The following is a 19,912-nucleotide window of genomic DNA, read 5'->3' as shown; positions in this document are numbered from 1 at the left end:
AGGGTGGGCACAGTTGCTTCTCATTATAAACTCGGCTGCAGCATTTCATGTACTTATTTATTTTTACCCTGTGTTTATTAGGAATGTCTTGCATATTTTTTCAGAATGGCTGCTTCATACTTCACAGCCCACTGTGGCAGCACCCATTTCTGAGCAGGTAAGAAAATAGAGGCCCCGTCACACAGCCAAACCTCTGGTCCCCTGACTCTGGTTTCATGCTCTTTCTCCTGTCCCAGCTGAAACGCCTCCTTCCCTCAAAACAAACCAAACGACCGTGTGGGCGTTTCAGCCGGTAGAGGACCCTCCCGGATGTTTGGTTTTATTCTGAGAATCGGCAGAGGAGGCATCACCAGCCCCTTCTTACAGGTACAGGAACTGATATCCGCACAGAGCGCCTCCAGCTCCAAGGTGGCCCTTCCCACTCCCTCTCCTCTCCCTCCTCTGGCCGGACCAGTGGGGTAGGCGAGGGTCAGAGCCTCGAGGAGGCCTGCGGGGAGGGACATTCCAGAGGTCGCTGGACTTCAGGGAGGAGGCCGTCCTGGAGCAGCATTTCATCAGAGCCCAGGCTGCAAGCCAACCCACCCCGAGGCATTGTGTGGGTACCGTCTAATCTCAGACTCCTGCCCTGACATGCCAGCCCTTCCTCAAAAGGCTCCATCCTGAGATGAGTCATCCCAGGGCTTCGGGGTGGGCCAGGAGCCGATGAACCCCGTGGGACATCCTGGAGGAGCCGGACAGGAGCAGGAAGGTGACTAGGTGGCTCCCACGATCGGGCCTGTGTCTGCCAGCCTCTTCTGAAGGGGCTGGGCTGTCCGCACCCTCCCCAAACCTTGGCACCAGCCAAACTGAGCTGTGGTGACAGGGCCTGAAGACCGGGTGGTTTCCCCAATCTTAGAGTCAAAGAAGATCATATGAGGCTGGGAAGGATCTTTGCAACTCTCCAGTGCAAACACTTTGGTGTTCAGAGGAGGAATCTGAGGCCCAGAGAGGTTGGCCCAGGCCTGGAACCCAGGGCACTGCGGCACCTCCTGCCCTGAGCTGCAGGAGACGGAGCGGGCCACATCCTCCTCCGGGCTAAACGGAGCTGCATCCGGACCACAAAGCGGGGGCTCTCCCCTCTGTGCTGAAGAGATGGAACATGGACTTCACAGGTACCGGCCTCCCTTTCTCCCCTAGAGGAGACGCAGTTCCTCCTCCTCGGGGACCCTGTTCATGTCTCTCACGTCTGAAACATCCCTAGGTTTCCTGATCTAAGTCTCCTACTCTGCAATTTAAGGGAGGCCAAGCCCAGCTCACCCTCTGCTCATTTCCTCCCTTGCCTTTTCTTCCTACTCATCCTCGTGCAGAACCGACTGCATAATTCGTGGGGCCCAGCACAAAATGAAAGTGCCGAGCCCTTTGTTCAAACATTATTAAGAATCTCAAGATGGCAGCAGCAGAGCATTAAGTGGAATGTGGCGCCCTGCATCGACAGAGGGGGAAACCCGTGGAGTTGGCCCTGCCCTGGTGGCAAAAGCAATACGTAAACTCAACACTCATCGCTGGCCCTGAAAAATCAAGTTGCTCATTCCTCTGCCTTCATGCCATCTCCAGGGCACCTGCCTTCCGTAGGTGAGAATCAGCTGGAGGTTTCACCCACACACCCTTCCCAGGAGCAGGCCTGTGCTCCACACTGCTGGGAAATCCTTCCGAATATCTAAATTTAAATCTCAGTCCTTGAGGCCTGTTTCCTCTTGTTCTGTCCTCGCTGATTATGGGGAACAGCTGGTCCTTCTGTGTAATTAATTCTTGTAGACTTGGACACAGTCTGCAATTCCTTTTCCCTTTCCTCACTGGGCTCGGTCTCCACTGCCTTCTCCAACGCGGTCCCTCCTCCTGTCCCTCCTCGGGTGCCTGCCCCAGCCTCCCTGCGTGCTGTGAAGCATGAGTTTCACAAGAAGCTCCAGGGAGCAGAGTCAGCGTCCAGAGGACTCAGTGCCTGGGGGCAGGGGGGTGGGGAGTGTAGACTCCAGCACTGACGAACAGCCCATCCCCCACCCGGCCCTGTCTTCCTCCTCCAAAAGCGCTCTACTTTTATCTATTTCATGAACCGTTTCCAGATAAAGTCCCCCACCCCCACTGACTCACATGGGCGACTCTCAGCTCTGGTCCACGGTGATGTTTCTGTTCTCAGGGTGTGTCTCAGAACGAACGCTTCCCTTGGGAAAGCCCGACTTCCACGTCCCAGGACAGAGATCCGTGGGCTGGGGCTGGGAGAGGTTTGTCAGAAGCCACCGCAGGGCAGGGGAGAGAGTGGGTATGAAAGGCGGCCACGCGGCCACACTCTCCTGTCTCCAGCTAATAGAGTGCCAAGTGGCCGCTATAATCTGAAAGAGCAGACACTGTAATCCTATAGTACTTCCTATTGGCTCCAGGACACCCGTCTGTCCTGACACTGAAATTTGGGTGTGCCTTGGTTCTGGAATTCACAGGCTCCTGTTGTGAAGCAGCTGGGCCGGGGAGGGGGTGGGGGGGGTTGGCGGGGTTGCAGCAAAGGAAGTGAGGTCAGTCAACAATGGATGCCTTTAGCTATTGTCTCCCCTAGCCTCTATTCCTGTCAAAGGGTGGGGGTCCCTTGACCATCTTACAGAACCTCCATATTAGAGCAAGACACCTTAGAGGGCTGCTCTTGTTTTAAACCTTTATTTTTGAGAGTATTACAGATGTCCCCCCATTGCCCTCCTCCACTCGTTCCCACCCGACCACAGGCCTTCACCACACTATTGTCTATGTCCATGGATTATGCATATCTATATATATATAAAACCCTAATATGCAAATAGACCAAACAGTGGAACAACCGAACAACTGGTCGCTATGATGTGCGCTGACCACCAGGGGGCACCTGCAGAACATGGCGAGCGTTGGCCGTGGCGGGATGGTGGAGCAGGTGAGCAAAGTTGCCAGACCAAGGCAGGGTGCCGGTCGCTGTCATCAGGGTGAGCCTCTGGTGGTTACTGAAAATTCTTTGCTCCCACGAACCATGGTCCTGCCTGGCGCACGCACCCGTTTCCGGCGCCAGAGCTGCCGCTTGCACCCGCTGCCGATGCTCGGCACTGGCCCCAATTGCTCAGCACCGTCAGCGGGTACAAGTGGTGGCTCCCGGCCTCGATCACCTCTCAGAGCTTCTCCACCTCCCCCTGCTTCTGAAGGGCGATCGGGGCCAGCAGCCGCCTCTCGCACCCACTGCCAGCAATGGCTCCTCTCGCACCCACTGCTGACTGGTCATTCTGACATTAGGTCCATTTGCATATTACACTTTTATTATATAGGACTAGGGGCCCAGTGCATGAATTCGTGCACCTTGAAAGGAACTGTGGGCCACGAGGCTGGTCCTGATCACTCAGCACCATCAGTGGGTACAAGTGGCGGCTGCCAGCCCTGATCGCTCCTGAAGGCATCTCCACCTGCCCCTGCTCCTTAGGGGTGATCGGGGCAGCAGCTGTTGCTCACACCCGCTGATGGCACCGGCCCTGCTTGTACCTGCTGCTGGCGCTGGCCCCAGTCGTTCCACACCATCAGTGGGTTCAAGCGGGGCCGGTGCCGTCAGTGCATGGGAGCAGTGGCAGCAGAAGCAGGGCTGCTGGCAGAGAGGGGACTGGGGACCGTGGTGGGAGGGGCCAGGCAGGAGCATGGAGGATGGGCCGAGACCCGCCCCTGTGCCCACTGCAGCCTTGTGGCCCACAGTTCCTTTCAAGGTGCACGAATTCGTGCACTGGGCCCCTAGTCCTATATAATAAAAGCGTAATATGCAAATTGACCTAATGTCAGAATGACCAGTCGCTGGGAGGTGGGGCTGGTGAGCAGGTGGCACCAGGCCAGCGGGCAGAGGGACCAGATGGCAACTGGGGGGTGGCGGCGACCAGTGGCAGTGGAGGGGTGATTGGCAGGGGGTGGGGGGGCAGGGCTAGCCACTTGCCAGCTGGCACCAGCCCCTGATCAGCCCGCCTGGTTGCCTCCTGCTTAGGGCTCATCAGTTGGACATCCCCTGAGGGCTCCATGACTGCAAGAGGGTGCAGTGAGGGACCCCCCCCCCCCTGCCCCAGTGCACGAATTTTCATGCACCAGGCCTCTAGTCTATATAATAAAAGCCCAGCGACCCTTAAGGCAGAAGACCAGAATGACCAGTCACTATGACACTCACTGACCACCAGGGGGCAGACACTCAATGCAGAAGCTGCCCCCTGGTGGTCAGTGCACTCCCACAGCTGGAGCATGCTCAGCCAGAAGCCGGGCTCAATGCTGGCGAGCACAGCGGTGGTGACGGGAGCCTCTCCCGCCTCGGGGGCAGTGCTAAGGTTCGAGTAGGTGAGCAGTTAGGAGCGAGGGGTCCCAGATTGTGAGAGGGATGTCTGACTGCCGGATATTCCCCAAGGGGTCCCTAGTCCTATATAATAAAAGCATAATATGCAAATCGACCTAATGTCAGAATGACCAGTCAGTGGGAGGTGGGGCTGGCGAGCAGGTGGCACCAGGCCAGCGGGCAGAGGGACTGGATGGCGACTGCGAGGTGGCGGTGACCAGTGGCAGTGGAGGGGTGATTGGAGAGAGAGCAGGATTGTGAGAGAGAGCAGGCGGGGCTGAGGGAACCCACCCCCCCTCACGAATTTCATGCATCGGGCCTCTAGTGTGCATATAAATTCTTTGGTTATACTCTGCCCAACCTCCCACCCCCTTCCCTCTGAGATCCATTAATTTGTGCCATGCTTCCATGCCTCTGAACCTATTTTGTTTGGTAGTTCATTTTGTTCATTAGATTCCACATATAAGTGAGATCATGTGATACTTGTCTTTCTCTGACTGGCTTACTTCACTGAGCATGATACTCTCTGGTCCCTCCATGTTGTCTCAAAGGGTAAAAGATCCTTCTTTAAAAAAAAAAATATATATTATTGATTTTTTACAGAGAGGAAGGGAGAGGGATAGAGAGTTAGAAACATCGATGAGAGAGAAACATTGATCAGCTGCCTCCTGCACACCCCCCACCGGGGATGTGCCCGCAACCAAGGTACATGCCCTTGACTGGAATCGAACCTGGGACCCTTGAGTCTGCAGGCCGATGCTCTATCCACTGAGCCAAACCGGTTAGGGCAAGATCCTTCTTTTTTACAGCTGCATAGTATTCCATTGTGTAAATGTACCACGGCTTTTTTAATCCACTTATCTACTGGGCACTTGGGCTGTTTCCAGATCTTAGCTATTGTAAATTGTGCTGCTTTGAACACAGGGGTATATATATTCTTTCTTATTGGTGTTTCTGTATTCTTAGGATGTATTCCTAGAAGTGGGATCACTGGGTCAGTTTGATTTTTAATTTTTCGAGGAAATTCCATACTGTGTTCCATAGTGGCTGCACCAGTCTGCATTCCCACCAGCACAGAGGTCTGCTCTTGCTTCTGATGTCCCATGTCTTTCTCCTTGGCTGAGACCAACCTCCTCGGCCTTTTCATTTATTAATGTAACTAAACACTTCCATTGAAGGCCTACCCTGTGTCAGACTCAGCCAATCCTATGAGGCTGTTTATGATGTCCACCTAGCAGGTGGGGGCTGAGGCACGGGAGGTGTCCGTCGTCTGAGCTTCTGTAACCCGTTGGATTCCCCGGCTTCAGAGTCTTGGTGGGGAACCGGGAGGCTAGGAACACACCAGCTTTCGGGGTGTTTGTTCTTCCCCGGGGAGAAGCCATTCCGCTCCCTGCAAAGCCTGGTCCCCCTCGTCCAGCAGTGTGCAGCCGAGGCTCTGGTCCCCGGGGCTAACGCTCCCTTTGGGGGGCGAGGGGCTGCCCCGCAGGGAGCCGTACAGTTTCCAGCCTCTCCCTCCATCCCTCCATCCCTCCATCCCTCCATCCCGGAGACCCGCGGAGGCCAGAGGCGCCTTGGCCAGGGCTGCGCGCCGCCAGCTGGAGGGGTTCAGGCTGTCCTCGCCGCCCGCCGTCTGGGCCTGCTCTCCCCGCGCTGAGCAGAGGCTGCGGAAGACGGGAGGGGACGGCGGGGGCGAAGGGGACAGAGGGAGGAGGAGGAAGGATTTGGACGAGTGGGCACTCCCCGAGGGCGGAGGGGAGGGGGCCCGATCTTCGTACCCCGTTAGCCCGCGCTTTGCCCTTGGACCGGGGTTGAAGGTGGGGAAGGACAGGTAACTTCTCGCCGTCCTTCGCACGGTGACCCCTTCCATCCCGAGATGCCAGGTCACCCCTCGCGGCTCCGAGCGGCCGGGGGCGCCCCCCCCCACCCCTACCCCCCACTACCCCCGCGTCAGACGGTGCCTCCCCTGGAGCTCCAGCCCCTTTGGCTCCGGGCCGGACCCCGGGCGACCCCTGCAGCCGAGTCCAAGGCCCGCCCCCTCGGGGAGGCGGATGTGGGAGGCTCGGGGCGGGGATCCTGGAACTGGGGGGGCTGGGGGGGCTGGGGGCGGCTGGGGGGCTGCCCCCGGGTCTGGGAGCCGCGCGGGGGCGGGCCGGGCCTGCGGCCCCGGGAGCGAGCTGGGCAATAGGAAACGGTTTATGAGGAGGGAGTGGTGGGGCCGCGGCCAAGCAGGAAGACGCTGGAATAAGAAACATTTCTGCTCCGGCCCCTTTCCCAGTCCCGGGAGGCCGCCGCGCCGGCAGCGCCGAGCGAGCCCCTCCCGGCCCCACGGCCCAGCCTCGTCGGGGCCGCGCCCAGACCCCGGCCCGCCGTCCAGGGCTCGCGGTGCCGCCCCCGCACCCGCCAGCGCCCCGCCGCCCGGGCGGGCCCACAGGTGAGAAGAGGTCCGCGGGCGGGGCCGGGGTGGGGGACGGCCTGAGCCACCCGAGGGCCCTTCCTTAGGGCAGAGCCCCTGGGGGAGGTCGCCGCAGGGTCAGCCCGGCTCATCAGGGGCACAGCACCCCTCCCCTCCCGCGGCGGCCCACACCCCACCTGAGCCTGGGCGGGGCGGGGCTGGGCTCCCTGCCAGGCCCCCGGCGTCTCTGCCCTCCTCTTGCAGCCCACGTACAGGGCAGGCGGACTCCCGCCCGGCCTCACCCACGGAGGACGGGTCACGTGTCCCTGCTGGCAGCGGGCTGGCCTGGGGGAGAGGGTCCACGTCAGACGCCTTGAGCCAGCGCAGCCCTGGCAGCTCCTGCTCGGGGACCTGACCTGACGCTGTCACTGCAGCCCCCACGCCTCACCTCTAACCCTGGTGGTCAGGCCACCCCCTGCCGTGGCCTTCCTCCAGCGCGCAGGCCAGAGGGAGCGCAGGCTCCCTGCAGGAGGCAGCCCCAGGGTTCCAGTCCACCCTGGAAGCCCGTGCTGTTGGAGCTGCCCCCTCCTTTTCTTCTTCGAGGTCAGGGCCAAGGTGGGCAGTAGCTCTCACCCCCTCTGTGTTTGTGGGCAGCTTCTGGCTGCATCAGGTCTGTCCTCTCTAACCCCTCCCTGCCCCATTTGTCCCCTGCCCTTCCATCTCATTGGGTGGTTAAAGGTAACTGTTGTCTATTGAGTACTTACTGTGAAGACATGTATTTCTCATGTAATCCTCGCCACAACGTAGCAGAGGGGTTACCATACCCATCCTACAGAGGAAGCGCAGATTCAGACTGCAATTGCTTGTCCGAAGCTCCAGGGATGGTGTAAGTGGATGGCTGGGCTTTGCTAACATGTGTTAAGTGCCTACTATGGACCACTTAGTACTCTGCTAACTGATTTTACTACATGATACCTATGAAACGAGCACTATTCTTCTTCTCATTTCACTCAGGAAAGCCTAACCCTCAGAAAGTTTAAGTACCGGTATATACATATATACATATTATATATATGGTATATATACCAGAAAAGCAGAGTTACCATATTTTCTGGCGTATAAGACGACTTTTTAACCCAGGAAAATCTTATACGCCCAGTCGTCTTATACGCCGGAAAATACGGTAACTTGTTCCAAATCTCATAGCTCTGCGTGGCCGAGACAGGATTTGAATTCAAGTTTACATGAGCCAGAGCCAGATCCTGACCTCTGTGCTCCTCTGCACAGGCGTGGTGCTGTATCGCACGGCCGTTGGGGGTTCATGAAGTGATGCAGAGAAAGTGCTTTGTGTCTGGTAAGGGGCAGCCTGGTCGGGGCAGCCTGGTGGGGGCAGCTCAGCCCGGCCTCCCCTGTTTGGGTCAGACCTGCGGATGGGCAGAGTGAGGCGCTTCCTTGCTGTGCTGAGCCACTGCTGCTGGCCGGAGCAGGTTTCATCACCCCTCAGGTGTGATGGGGAGCAAAGCTTGACAACCACCTTCCCAGCACCCCCTACTCTGGTTCTCCCACCTGTGACTAAGCCGACAGCTAACATGGTTTCTGTCTCCACATCTAAACAAACCCACACCGGGCACCTGCTGATGACAGCAGTGGACAATCTGTTCATGTTGGTGAGACCCACTCACTCTTTTTCCTCCTTGGTGGGGCTCACCCAACACCAAACAATTGGAGGAATAAAGTGACCAAGGAAGGATTTATGGTCAGTAATTTATGTTGATCAAGACACACATGGTGATTATGGGCAACAGATTTAACATCCCCGAGCCTCAGTTTCCCCATTGGGTTGTGTGGATTAAATGAGGTCAACCATTAAAGTTCAGTACATAGCACATAAGTCGTACTCAGAGAAAGTTAACTCTTATTACTAAGGACTTCACAGTGGTAAGTTAATGTTTGATATTAGTTTAGCATTTGTGATTTCTGGCCAATAAACAGTGATGCTTCTGCAGCAGGAGATCTTTCATGCAGTTTTGCTTAGAAATGAAAGGAATACCGCCAGTGCCCAGGAGTCCATTTGTGCTAGAGTCAGGTTGCAGGAAGAATCACACGGAGTCAGCTCTGGGTTTGGACTGGTCTGCACCCTCCTGTACTTAACCTTACACTGGGCACAGTTAGAAACTGGACACTCGCAATGCTACTCCCCCACGTTCCCGGATGAGACCAGCGCTGGGTCTCCCTGTACCGTTCCTGGGCCTGGGAGGCTTGAGGTGGATTGGATGTCAGGAGCAGAGCCTGGACCCGCCCTCCCTCCACAGTGTTTCCAAAACCTTGACTTCCATGTTTAGCCTTGTGTTTCCTTCTTCTCCCGTAACGGGGGAGGTCCCTGGATGGGAGTGAGCGTCCTGTCCTCTGCACCCCACGCCCACGCACCAGCAGGTCCTATGAAATGAAAGCGTGGAGACTGCGTCTCATGTGGTGTAGGACATTATGGTACCCACTGATTCGAATTACCCCGGGAACTTTTTTTTTTTTAAATATATTTTATTGATTTTTTACAGAGAGAAGGGAGAGGGATAGAGAGTTAGAAACATCGATGTGAGAGAAACATCGATCAGCTGCCTCCTGCACATACTGGGGATGTGCCCGCAACCAAGGTACATGCCCTTGACCGGAATCGAACCTGGGACCCTTCAGTCTGCAGGCCGACGCTCTATCCACTGAGCCAGATCGGTTAGGGCCCGGGGAACTTTTTTAAGATGCATGTTTCTTGTCCTGATGGGGTGGCTCAGTTGGTTGGAGCATCATCCCGTACACCAAAAAGGTTGTGAGTTTGATTTCCGGTCAGGGCACATACCTAGGTTGCGTGCGTGGTTGGGGCGCATATGGTAGGCAGCCGATCAATGCTTCTCTCTCCCCCCCCCCCTCTCCCTAATAAATAAAAACATATCCTCGGGTGAGGATTAAAAAAAAAAAAAAAGCATGTTTCTTGCTGATCCCAGATTCTGACCAAATCAGATTCTGGAGTGGGGGTGAGACCAAAGAATGTACATTGCTAACCAAGCCCTTCAGGTGATTCTGATAAGTCTACTAAAGTAGGTGAGAGGGTGCACTGGGGCATGGTCAGAAAAGTGGAGTATGGGTAAAGGCTCCTAGGAGGATGCCAGATTTATCCGCATTGTTTTCCACTTTTTCCTTCCTGCCCCATCCCCTTTCCTCAGCTGCTTTCTGGGCAAGCAAAGGCTACTGCCGAGGATGGCTTCCTGCCTGGACCCCAGTGGACAAATTCAGCTTGTCTGGGGCTCAGCCTCCAGTCCCACCGCAGAGTGCCTGCTGCAGTCCTCACTGCCTGCCAGGGGGGGGGGCAGAGGCAGGAGGTCAGGCAGAGGCTGGGGACACAGCTGCGGCAGCCCAGGGCTCCATTTCCTTCCCCAGCTCTGGGCCTCTGGGGCAGAGGAAGCCCCGGCAGGAAGGCAGAGCTGCCACCAGCAGAGAGGCATACAAAGCTCCCCCCACCCCAGCCATCCTGCCCCAGAGCCTTAGCATCTTGTATCTTCATCTGGCACCATTCTTAGGCCACGCCTTCTGAGCCCCTGTGGCCACAGTCAGCCTCACCCGGTCAGAAGACACTCCCGCCCCTCGTGTTAGTTGCCCCTATCTGGGGACCCAGTCCACAGGCAAACCCCTGCTTATTTGCCACCGTTCAGAAAGTCCTTCTTACTGTCTGACCTCAGTCCTTCTTGCTGCAGCCCCGGGCCTTATCTGCTTGTTCTAAACCTGTGAGAAATGAAGAAGGGGGTAGCTGTGAAGCACTAGTTGGTGTGGGACCAGGTTTGGGGAGTGTCATAGACCAGAATTACTCCCCTTGACACTCTCCATCCAACTTCTGGAAAAGGTCAACCTTAGCCACGGAAGGTCAAACATTCAGTGTCTAAGTGTGTTTCACTTCCCTCCCCACATCACTGGCCCTGCCCCCACCCTTTCCCAGGACAGCAAGGAAAGAGAAGGGGGCCAGGGATGGCGCAGAGAGGGCCTCTGATACTCCGGCTGCAGGAGGTTCCTTTCACCTAGTGAGCCGGCACTGAGGGAGCTGTGTGTGGTTGCTACAGCCCTGAGGGCTCAGACACAGGCTGCCACCCGGATTGGGAGACAGAGAGGAAAGAGCACTGGACTGGGAGTCTGCACACCTGGGTGTGCTCCTGGTACCCCTGGACAAGTCTCTTCCCCGGTCTGAGCCTTAATCCTGTCATCTCTAACCTAGAGCTGGGCTCTGTGAGTCACTAGGTGTCCCCTGGGATTCGGGCACAGGGGTGTTCCAGCGCAGGCGGCTTCTCCAGGCCCGGTGCTGCTCCGGCCTGCCCCGGGAGTGTGTCCTGACCTCCATGCTGTGCGTGACTCCTGCCTGTTCTATCCAGACCCCAATCTAAACAATCTTGATTCCTGTTCCCAGCTTGGCGGGACCCTGAATGGCAGGAAGTGAAGACAGGAGCCTGTTTATGTTTGAGGCAGCCAGGGCTGGGAAGGGGGGGCGGCGGGTGCGCTGGGAAATGGGTGGGCAGGGGGGGGAGGCTAGAAGGGGATGGGCAAGAGGCAGAGGATAGAAGGGGGTGCTGCTGAAGAGATGGTCCTTCCCCCCAGCCCCGAGCCCTCTGTGCCCTCCAGTTGTGGCTCAGCAGCAGGGTTGCGGGGCTGGGAGTCTCCCCCAAGCTCTCTGTCACTTAAACATGGCTCCCCACCCTTTACCCCTAACAGGATGGTTTCCATGGGGAAGTGAACCAGGACTTCCCCTGCAGGCCCCACCCCAAAGCCAGGCGCAGTGGAGTCGGGAGGAGGCCTGCCTGCCCCCCCAAAACACTCCCAGTGATTTCCTCTGGGTGGGAGGGACCCACGGTCAGTGGCTGAAAACACAGAGGGGATCACATTTCACAGATCTTACTGCACCCCCTCTCCTGCTCCTCTCTCCAGGACCATGAGCTTGGACCCCCCCAGGAGATGCCTTCTGATGCTACTGATGGCTTTGAACCTGACCCAGGGTGAGTCCTGTAGGGAACAGGGGCCTGAATGGAGAAAGGGGCTCAGCTCTTGCTGGGGCTGTTTGAGGAGCTGGGGAGAAGGGACTTCGGAGCTTGGCTGGAGGGCAGGAGACAGGCTACCCCAACCCCCTTTTGCTCTATCTGGGGGGTACAGAGAGTGGGGATGTGGGCAGAGAGGGCCTGAAAGAGTCCTCAGGGTGGGGCTGGGGGCCAGGGCTGGGCCTGGAACTGGGGAGGAGGCCTTGGGGTCAGGGAAGGGCTGGAGGCCTGCTTCTCACAGTCTCAGCTGCCCCCTGGAGGGAAGGATAATCTGAGGGTGGAACTAAGGGACCAAGGCCTCAAGGGGTTTGTCTGAAAGGTCAGAGGGGAGAGAGCAGTGGGTGTTGGGCTCAGCCTGGGGAACTGGGCTCAGGGTGACTGAGCTTCTGCTGTGTCTCCCAGGCGACCCTGTGAAGCCCTCTCGGGGGCCGCTGGTGACCTGCACGTGTAAGGGCCCACGATGCACGGCGTCTACCTGCCAGGGGACCTGGTGCACTGTAGTGCTGGTGCGGGAGGAGGGCAGGCACCCCCAGGAACATCGGGGCTGTGCGAACACGCACCCAGAACTCTGCTGGGCACGCCCCACTGATGTCGTCAACCACTACTGCTGCTACAGCTCCCTCTGCAACCACAACGTGTCCCTGGAGCTGGAGGGTATGTCTGCTGCCTCCGCACCACCTACTGGGCCTCTCAGACCCTGCCCTCTCACCCTGCTTTCCTCCCAGGCCTGCCAGGAGGGTGGGGAGGCAGGACCCTGGGACCTAACGGCAGCGGCAAGGTGTGGTAGGGGAAGTGTCCCGATGGCAGCCGGGTCTCAGTATCCTCTCTCTGGCAGCCAACCCAACCCCGGAGCAGCCGCAAGTAGTTAGCCAGCTGCCTCTGATCCTGGGCCCTGTGCTGGCCTTGCTGGTCCTGGGGGTCCTGTGTGCCCTGGGCCTGTGGCATGTCCGGCGGAGGCAGGAGAAACATCAGCACCTGCACAGCGAGCTGGGCGAATCCAGACTCATCCTGAAGCCTTCCGAGCAGGGGGACAGCATGCTGGGGGTATGAGCATGGGGAACATGGGACACAGCGCCGGGGGGAGGAATAAGCAGAAGCCACAGAATCAGAGGGGTGCAGAGTGACAGGTAGCCAGGAAAGGCACAATCACAGACACTCAGATGCCAGTGGGTGGGGAGCTGGGGGAGCGAGGAGCATGCAGCCACAGTAGCAGGGGCCAGGTAGGGAGAGAGGAGGGGGCTGGGTGAGGGACAGCTCTCAGTGGCCTCTTTGTACCTTCAGGACTTCCTGGACAGTGACTGCACAACAGGCAGTGGCTCGGGGCTCCCCTTCCTGGTGCAGAGGACGGTGGCACGGCAGGTCGCCCTGGTGGAGTGTGTGGGTGAGCCGTGGGTGAGCCTGGGGGATGGGGACCAAGGGCTCCCATGAGCTTGGAGGGAGGGGTAAGAGAGCTCTTGGCCTCTGGAGTCACCGACGGGGCCAGGTCTGGCTCAGAATGGGAATTCTGCTGGGCACGGAGTGGGTGGAGACCGGGCAGGGCTAGATCCTTCTGCAGAAGCCAGCAGGGAACAAGAGGCAGGTGGGGGTGGCCTGCGAGCGGGGTGTGGGTCTGCATTGAGTTAAGCCTACGTGTCAGAGGTTCTGCAGATGGGCCAGTGCAGCTGGGGACTACGGTGCCCAGGGCCTTGTGTGACCTTCTCTCCCCTCCGCCCCCCTGTCACTGGATCAGGAAAGGGCCGCTATGGCGAGGTGTGGCGAGGCCTGTGGCATGGTGAGAGTGTGGCGGTCAAGATATTCTCCTCGAGGGATGAACAGTCCTGGTTCCGGGAGACTGAGATCTACAACACAGTGTTGCTCAGACACGACAACATCTTAGGCAAGCTGGGTGGGGGTGGGGTGGGAGTGGGGGAACGAGGCCAGGCCCCGGCTTTCATCCCCTGCACTCAAGGCTGGAGTCCCCAGCCTATGGACACCCAACCCTGAAGGACTCCCAGCCCGGCCTCAGCCCCCACCACCCTCTGACTCCGGCTTCCTCTCTGCCCTAAGCCAGAGCAGCCTTCGCCCCAGCCCCTGCTTGCCCTGACTCAGTCCGTCCTGTGCCTTAGTCCAGCCCTGACCCCGGCCAGTCCAGACCCCCTCATCTCTAAACCCTTGGCTGAGCCACCTGACCCTCTGCCCATAGGCTTTATAGCCTCGGACATGACTTCCCGCAACTCGAGCACGCAGCTGTGGCTCATCACGCACTACCACGAGCACGGTTCGCTCTACGACTTCCTGCAGAGGCAGACGCTGGAGCCCCGCCTGGCCCTGAGGCTGGCCGTGTCCGCGGCCTGCGGCCTGGCGCACCTGCACGTGGAGATCTTCGGCACTCAGGGCAAACCGGCCATCGCCCACCGCGACCTCAAGAGCCGCAACGTGCTGGTCAAGAGCAACCTGCAGTGTTGCATCGCAGACCTGGGTGAGCGGCGGGGCGGAGTAAGGTGGGCCTTTCCAAGGGGCGGGGCGGGGCAGGGAAGGGAAGGGGCGGCCCCTTTGCGGGCGGGCGCGGTCCCATGTCCACGGGGCTCCACCTTTGCCTAGGACCTAGGTGTCTGTGTGCGTGCCCTGGCGATTCTGATTGGCGCTTTAAAACGTAAAGAGATGTTTGCTGTCTCATTTCCCCTCCGCAAGAGCCCCACCGTCTGCCTAACACTCTTTTTAAGCTTAAACTCCTCCCACTGCCCCACCCCGGGCTCCAGGAGTTGGGAGAGAGGAGCAGGGAGCCAGGACCCTGGGTTATCCTCCGGGCTTCACTGACTACATCGCTCCTGCTCATGGGGCCTTGGGGTCCTGCTCTGTGAAATGGGCGTCATAATGCATGCCTTGCCCGCTCCCATCCCGCTGCGTCCTTGGGCACCCAGAGAGCGCTACACAGTCCACGGAAGGGAGCCAGTGTTCTCCCGGCCCGCCTCAGAGCCGGTCTCCATCTGCCTGCAACCCCACCTTGCCCCCTGGACCACAGCCTCTGGGGCCACCCTGTCTGTGGGCTGGGGTGAGCAGCCGAAGTGACAGCCCTGCTACCCACAGGCCTGGCTGTGATGCACTCGCAGGGCAGCGATTACCTGGACATCGGCAACAACCCGCGAGTGGGCACCAAGCGGTACATGGCCCCCGAGGTGCTGGATGAGCAGATCCGCACCGACTGCTTCGAGTCCTACAAGTGGACGGACATCTGGGCCTTTGGCCTGGTGCTGTGGGAGATCACCCGCCGGACCATCGTCAATGGTGAGGGCCCACCCTGCACAGGGTGAGGAGCGGGGAGGGGCGAGTGGGTAGACAGGCAGGAGATGGGGGCTTGTGGCCAGACTGCCTGTATTCCGTTCATTGCTACTCGCCAGCTGGTTCAGCTGAGCAACCTTTTGAGGTTCATCTGAGTCTGCGAGTTTGTGATTCTGGCTGTGAAATCTTGGGTAAGTGATAATAACAGGAATATTAATAGCAGCTAACATTTATTGAGCTTAAATATGTGCCAGATGCCATGCGATATACATGTATTGTCTTATTTAATCATCCTCTGTTGGCAGGAAGCTGGTATCGCTTCAGTAGTTAAGAGCGTGGGTTGGGAATCAGGCTGCCTAGGTTCAATTCCTGATTTTGCCACTGACCACGGGCATGTTACTTCACCTCTCGGTGCTCAGTTTCCTCATTTGTAAAGTGAGAATAAAAATAGTTTCTAATGGTTGAGATCATCCAAATAAAAGGTTTAGGACAGATCCGGAGCTCAGTAAATACTAGTAGCAATTATTGTTGTCATAATGAATCCCTGACACAGTATCACCCCCATTTTACAGATGAGGGGACTGAGACCCAGAATTACAGCCGGTTAGATGCAGCACCAGGATCTGAAACCCGGCGCTCTGACTCCGGGGCCAGTGTTGTTTTTCACTGTGCTGCTTAAACCTCCCTGGTCCTTGGTTTCCTTGACCACAAAACATGCGAGATACCATAGTGCCCGCACTGCCTGCTTATTGCTTCCTCATGTTCCTGTGGGTGCCACAGGGGAGCAGGCAGAGGGACCTCATCCCTGCTGGCCCCATGCCACGGGCAGCCCTGTGGCCAGTGCCTTCCCGGTCCTGGGGTGCAGGGATGAGGGCTGGTGTCTGGACTGGCCGAGAGGCTTGTCAATCTTGGTGGAGGCTGCCCACAGAGTGGGGCTGCCAGGAGTCCTGACAGTTTGGAGACAACCTCAGGATAAGACTGGAGCTCTGTTCCTTGGGGAGAGGGACATTCTCATTTCCCGAGCATCTGTGAGGGGCCAGCTCCATGCCGGGCCCCGTTTGCTCTCAGCAGTCACCGATGGGTGGAGGCTGAGGTCTAACCAGTCCCTCTGGGAGGCTCAGGGGCTCAGGTTCCTGCCCCTTCAGGCCTGAGCTTTTAGAGTCAGCTCTAGGGGCCGGTGTCAGGGAAGGGGGCGCCTTGACGGAGCCGAGGCCCCTTGGACCAGGCTGCGGCGGGAAAGGAAGGCTGGACCAGCCAGGGCCGAGGGCAGGCTGACTGCAGGCTCCTGGGCGGAGGGAAGCCCTGTCAGCCCCACACAGATTCGTGGCGCATTATAAACACTGTAATCTGGTGTCAGCCCCGGCACTGATTAAAGGCCCATTAGACACGCTCAGGCCTCTGTGCAGCACTGATTAGGGCGCGAGCGGCTCGGGGGCTGGCCTGGAAGCCCGCCACGGGGAGAACAGCTGGCGCAGGCTCTCCCGGGCTGTGGCTGTGGCTGTGTGGGCCCGGTCCATGGCCGGCCTGGGAAGCAGGGTGGGGCACGGGGCACTTTTTCCGAGCCTGGCCTCTCCTGCCTGGGCCGTCTGCAGCCCCACAGGCCTCGTTTTCAGAAAGCCCCTGCTAAGGACTTCGGTGTAAGGAGGTGCTGCTGGCTGAGGGGGTGCCGTCCCTGAGAGGGGCGGGTGTTCTTTGGACTTGGGTAGAAATTCCTTTCTTTTAAGAGAGACGTTTTCTCCCCCTTCTCCTGCATCCACATCCTCACCCAACAGTCAACCAGCTACCCTCCCTTTAGGGTAGCAAGGAGGTCAAGAGCATGGCCTTGGGTTGGATTTTCTGGTCTTAAATCCTAACTCTCACTTATTACCTATGCATTTAGGTAAGCTCCTTAATTTCCTTAATTAAGACCACTCTGGCCTTAATTTCATTGCTTATAGAGGGGGGCTCACATAACATTGCTTCCTTCCTAGTGTTATTGTGAGGATTTAATGCAATGCAGTTAGGACAATAAACATTGGAATTATGGGCATCTGTGATCATTGGGACCTGGGAGCGGAGCCCGGGCCTGGGTAGGAAGCAGCTATGGAAAGGCTGGAACAAGATCTGGCCTAGGGATCCAATGAGATGAAGTCTTGGCTCTGCCATTACTAGCTGTGTAACCTTGGCCTCAGCTTCTCTGAGCATTAGTTTCTTCATCTGTAACACACAGGTAATAATAGTACCCACCGCATAAGATCATTGTAAAGACAGGATAATGCATATAAAGTATTTATAGCACAATGCCTGGCACATGGTAAGTGCAAAATAAATGGTAGTAGTAATTATTATTTATAAATATATTTATAACTAGAGGCCCGGTGCATGAAAATTCATGCACTGGAAGGGGGGGGGGGTCCCCTCAGCCCGGCCTGCCCCTTCTCACAGTCCGGGAGCCCTCAAGGGCAGGAGGCGACCCAGTGATTAGGGGAAGGCGACGCCCCATCACACCTCTGCTGCTGCCACTGCCGGCAGCTCAAGCCTTGGCCGACCCTGGTTACCTGAGCCTTGGGCGGCCCTGGGCGGCTGGGCAGCCACCATCCGAGGCTTGCCTGCGCCTCGGGCCAGCCCTGGGCGGCTGTGGGGCTGAGGGGACTAGGCACCGCCATCTTGTGGCTGTGGGTGCCACCATCTTTGAGGGTGGGGCCGTCAATTAGCATGTTCCCTCCTTATTGGCTGTGGGCGCTGCCATCTTTGAGGGTGGGGCAGTCAATTAGATATTCCCTCCTTATTAGATAGGATATTATAGTGTCCCTCTAAAGGGTACCATGGTCAGACAACTGGTATCTTGGCCCCTGGACAGAGGTGGGCAAGGCTCTCCTCTAGGTAGTATTGGCCTTCTTGGGGTCCCGAGTGACTGCCCTGTCTCCCCTCTCCCCCGATTCCCAGGCATTGTGGAGGACTATAAGCCACCCTTCTATGACGTGGTGCCCAATGATCCCAGCTTTGAGGACATGAAGAAGGTGGTGTGTGTTGACCAGCAGACCCCCACCATCCACAACAGGCTGGCTGCAGACCCGGTGAGGCCCCTGTGGAGCTGGGATGGCACGGGGTGGTGGCTCACAGCTGGAATTTCTGAGCCCAGGAACTTGTGTCTGAGGCCTTGGCTTCCCCCGGATAGATTCTAGGGGGCAGATTCCAGGGTCCTCCCTGGCCACACCCTCCCATATCTCTGTCCTGTGGACCCCCACAGGGACTCTAGTTATTCTGGGATTTTCAGAACCCTTCACCTTGCTGGGAAAATCAGAGGTTCTCTGCTGCATTTCTTACTATACAGTTTTTGTTGTTTGTTTTTATCTTTGCTCAAAATACTTCACATACTTTTGTAATACACATACTCACACGTATATAAACATATATAGGCACGCACATGCTTCTACTTAAATATACATTCACAGATACATACACATGCAAGTATGTGCCAGAATGCTGACCCTGTGAAGACAAAGAGCATGTCTCCTGTGTAACCCTATGTCCCCATTACCTATGACAGTGCCTGGCCCACGATTGGTGCTCAATTAATGTTTATTAAAAGAATGAATAAACGTACACACATACATACATGTATGTATACATAGACACATGTACATTTTTACACAGCATACATATCCACAAAAAGCCACACATGCATTCAGATGTACACACACATACAATCCCTCTCAAGAACCAGCTTGAGGTGGTTAACCCTGTGCACTCGCTTGCTTTTTTCTCGATTCCTTTATTCTACTCGGGATTTAATTTTTAAATACCCCAGATTTTACAAAGCGCGGCAGTAGAATAAAAAACTGGAGTTTCTTTTCATACAAACTTGTTTATTTGGATTTTTTTATATTTCAAATTATTGATACATTCAAAGAGTAATTTTAATCTCGACAGCCGAGTGCAAAAGGTTAAATCTGAGCTTCCTGGGATGGGTTCCTCCCTGCACATGTGCATGTTGGGGGCAGTGCTCACCACCCGTTCTTCCAGTGTTCACCAGCCAGGGTTGGTGGGGGCTGGGAGACACAGCCCTCAGCACTGGGGTCTGATTGGGGGTGCGGGAGCCCCGAGACTTACATATCTCCCCCTTCTTGGGTCTCGGTGGCGGTGGGGGGTGGGGGAAGGTGCTCCACAGACCCTACTCCCCAAGGGGGACTGAGCGCTCCTGAAGATCTGAGTTACATCTCTGTCCGGCCTGCCTCTCTCCATCCTCATCCCATTCTTCCTCTTCGATTTTTCCTTTTACTCTTTTCGTCCCTGCCTGGATCCCTCCATCCTCCCCCCACCCCCTACCCTTACCGCTCCTGTCTTTCCTCCCGCCTCCTTCTCAACACTCTCATCGCCCCTCTCCTCGTCCTTTGTCTCCTGCTTGTGTCTCCCCATGACTGGGCCCTTCTCCTCGCCTCCTCCTTCCCATCTCCCCTGACCCATGTCTCTGCTTCTCTCCCTCCCCCAGGTCCTCTCAGGTGTGGTTCAGATGATTCGGGAGTGCTGGTATCCCAACCCCTCCGCCCGCCTCACTGCGCTGCGGATCAAGAAGACACTACAGAAACTCAGCAACAGCTTCGAGAAGCCCAAAGTGATTGACTAGCCACAGGCTGACACCTGACTCCCCTCAGCCTGCAGTGTGTGTGTGTGGGGGGGGGAGGAGGGGGCGGGCAGGGGGGCGGTGAATGGTGGTCTATCTGGGTGGAGGTAGTGTGTGTGTGCTGGAGAGGGGGTGCCCCTCTAGGGGCAGCTGTGCCTGCCCAGCTCTGCCCCCAGCCCATCCAGCCCAAAATACAGCTGGGCTGAAACCCGATCTCCCCACTGTCTGGCCTGCTCAGAGCAGCAGGCTCC

General features: G+C 57.3%; 1 protein-coding gene across 2 annotated transcripts; it reads left to right on the top strand.

The window, feature by feature from the left end:
• Positions 1-1,134: 1,134 nt before the first annotated feature.
• ACVRL1 (activin A receptor like type 1) lies at positions 1,135-19,709 on the top strand. Of its 2 annotated transcripts, none has more exons than XM_028144398.2 (10): positions 1,135-1,151; positions 11,694-11,761; positions 12,203-12,454; positions 12,636-12,844; positions 13,082-13,181; positions 13,530-13,676; positions 13,983-14,258; positions 14,867-15,064; positions 17,984-18,114; positions 19,530-19,709. In XM_028144398.2, exons 2-10 carry the CDS (start codon positions 11,698-11,700, stop codon positions 19,662-19,664), a joined length of 1,512 nt encoding a protein of 503 aa, XP_028000199.2. In that variant the 5' UTR covers positions 1,135-1,151; positions 11,694-11,697; the 3' UTR covers positions 19,665-19,709. The 2 variants fall into 2 exon arrangements, with proteins under 2 accessions (XP_028000199.2, XP_054575044.1); XM_054719069.1 differs by lacking the exon at positions 1,135-1,151 and adding an exon at positions 6,627-6,773.
• Positions 19,710-19,912: the final 203 nt, after the last annotated feature.

Source organism: Eptesicus fuscus, chromosome 7, assembly GCF_027574615.1.
Source record: "Eptesicus fuscus isolate TK198812 chromosome 7, DD_ASM_mEF_20220401, whole genome shotgun sequence".
Lineage (NCBI taxonomy): Eukaryota > Metazoa > Chordata > Mammalia > Chiroptera > Vespertilionidae > Eptesicus > Eptesicus fuscus.
This window is presented reverse-complemented; position numbering and strand designations above follow the sequence as displayed.